Source organism: Octopus bimaculoides, chromosome 14, assembly GCF_001194135.2.
Source record: "Octopus bimaculoides isolate UCB-OBI-ISO-001 chromosome 14, ASM119413v2, whole genome shotgun sequence".
Lineage (NCBI taxonomy): Eukaryota > Metazoa > Mollusca > Cephalopoda > Octopoda > Octopodidae > Octopus > Octopus bimaculoides.
The window spans coordinates 33587411-33589456 of record NC_068994.1 but is presented as its reverse complement, the minus strand read 5'-3'; the positions used below and the strand labels follow the sequence as shown (position 1 = coordinate 33589456).

Here is a 2046-nt window from a genome sequence, read left to right as displayed (position 1 = left end):
TCTATCTATCTATCTATCTATCTATCTATCTACGTACATACATACCTATAATCTTAACCATATCCATCTACTTACGTGCATACAAACCTGCCTCTCTACCTACCTATTTACCTATCTAATACCTACCTACATTCCTACCTACCTACCTACCTACCTACCTACCTACCTACCTACCTACCTACCTATCTACCTATCAACCAGTTCTATCTATCTAGTATAATAGTATCTATTTATTTTCAATCTGGTGCAGATGTGTCTCCCAGAGACTGCTTGTGTTGTGAAAGAAGAAAAACTAGCAATAATGTCTCCAGAAAACTTCAGTGATCTTTCAACCCTGTCTTCTTGTGGTGACAGTGGACGCGGCTGGAATATGGGAACAAGCACTCATTATGAGGAACTAGCAGGTAAGTCTTTGAGACTTTATCAAAATAACTGCAGCCACCTTCTGCCTCACTGTAACAATACTCTCCCGAAAAACTCAACTCTGCTTTTCTCAATCCTTTAAAAATCATTAAGTTAGGAGGGTAGGCAGCACCCAAGACCTTTGGTAGGGTCTCCAAGACTATTGGAGGAGAGGATGGAAAACTGGAGACTTTCCCCGAATGCTTACAGCTATTCGTACTCCATTGTTTAATATTAGAGTACACATAAGGCAGCGAGCTTGCAAAATCGTTGCCACGCCGCATAAAACGCTTAGTGGCATTTCCTCCGACTCATTACGTTCTGAGTTCAAATTCTACGGCGGTCGATTTTGCATTTCATCCAGTTGAGTACTAGCCACCTCTCCCAAAATTCCGAGCCTTGTGCCTATATTAGAAATTACCTTTAGACTACACACAGGCTAACATACACTCACACACACACACACACACACATACATAAATATTTATGTAAATATTTGCATGTGTTTATGGATATACTTTATATATATACACACACATATGTATGCTTATATGTATGTGTGAGTGTGTATGCATGGATAGATAGATAGATAGATAGATAGATAGATAGATAGATAGACCGTTATCTAGATAGTGAGAGGCAGAGAGATTGATAGATTTACACAGTGGTCAACAGAAATTACTTCTCGCTTTCACAGTACATTCTTCTTTTACTACTACTACTACTACTACTACTACTACTACTACTACTACTACTACTACTTCTTCTTCTTCTTCTTCTTCTTCTTCTTCTTCTTCTTCTTCTTCTTCTTCTTCTTCTTTCATTCATCTTCATTCATTCTACTTCTCACCCATTATCTCTCACGTATGTCTACCTTCTCTTTATCTTTGGTACGAAACTCATCTTCCAGTCCTTCAAACTTCACACTCCATTAGAACTTTTAAACAACTAATAATGTTTAACTTACAGACATCGACCTGAGGAAATTGAAGCTCTCTAGAACATGTAAGAAAATTTTCATGAGCACTACACCTTCGTTTCTGGGACTAAGCATTAAAAGATTATTCTAATTAGCTGTTGAGTAACGGCTTAAGATATTGCAATCATGAGAAAATGCCAAAAGTCAGACTACTTGACAGAGCCAATCCTTCTTCAAAGAATTAAAGAAATTCATAAACAGAAAGTGCAGTGGCTAAAGGAAGTGTAATGAGTTTAACAAAGAATCGAACCTGTTATGTACATTTAACTTATAGTAAGAATATTCTTAGGAGCGGGATACCATTATTGGAATTGGAAATGGCGTGTTTCAATGGTAATTCAATGGGTTATTAGGTAAATTCATTGATTTTTTACCTCCCTACTTGGCTCTTTATGACGGCACATAGCCTAATGGCTGGAGTATTGCACTCACGGTCGAGAAATGCTTAATGATAGATGTGACAGTACCATCAGAGAGAAATGTGTCCATTAAAGAAGTTGAGAAGTTATTTAAGTACAAAGACCTAGAAATAGAAGTGACCAAGATGTGGGGAATGAAAAGCAGCACAGCACCAGTGGTGATTGGAACGTTAGGGCTAATTTAAAAAGGGCCTTGATAAACAGCTCAACAAACTCCCTTGCAGTGTTAACGTGAGGGAACTTCAG

At 37.9% G+C, this 2046-nt stretch overlaps 1 protein-coding gene across 3 annotated transcripts in view; it reads left to right on the top strand.

Annotated features, from left to right (window-relative positions):
- Positions 1–2046, top strand: part of LOC106875084 (protocadherin gamma-A4) — a 132975-nt gene that overhangs the window by 94171 nt on the left and 36758 nt on the right. The window contains exon 3 of one of the 3 annotated variants that reach the window (XM_014923053.2): positions 251–404. The exons of the other annotated variants lie outside the window; for them this stretch is intronic. Coding sequence (XP_014778539.1) covers positions 251–404 — 154 coding nt within the window. The remainder of the gene's footprint in view (positions 1–250; positions 405–2046) is intronic. 3 annotated transcript variants of the gene reach the window in all.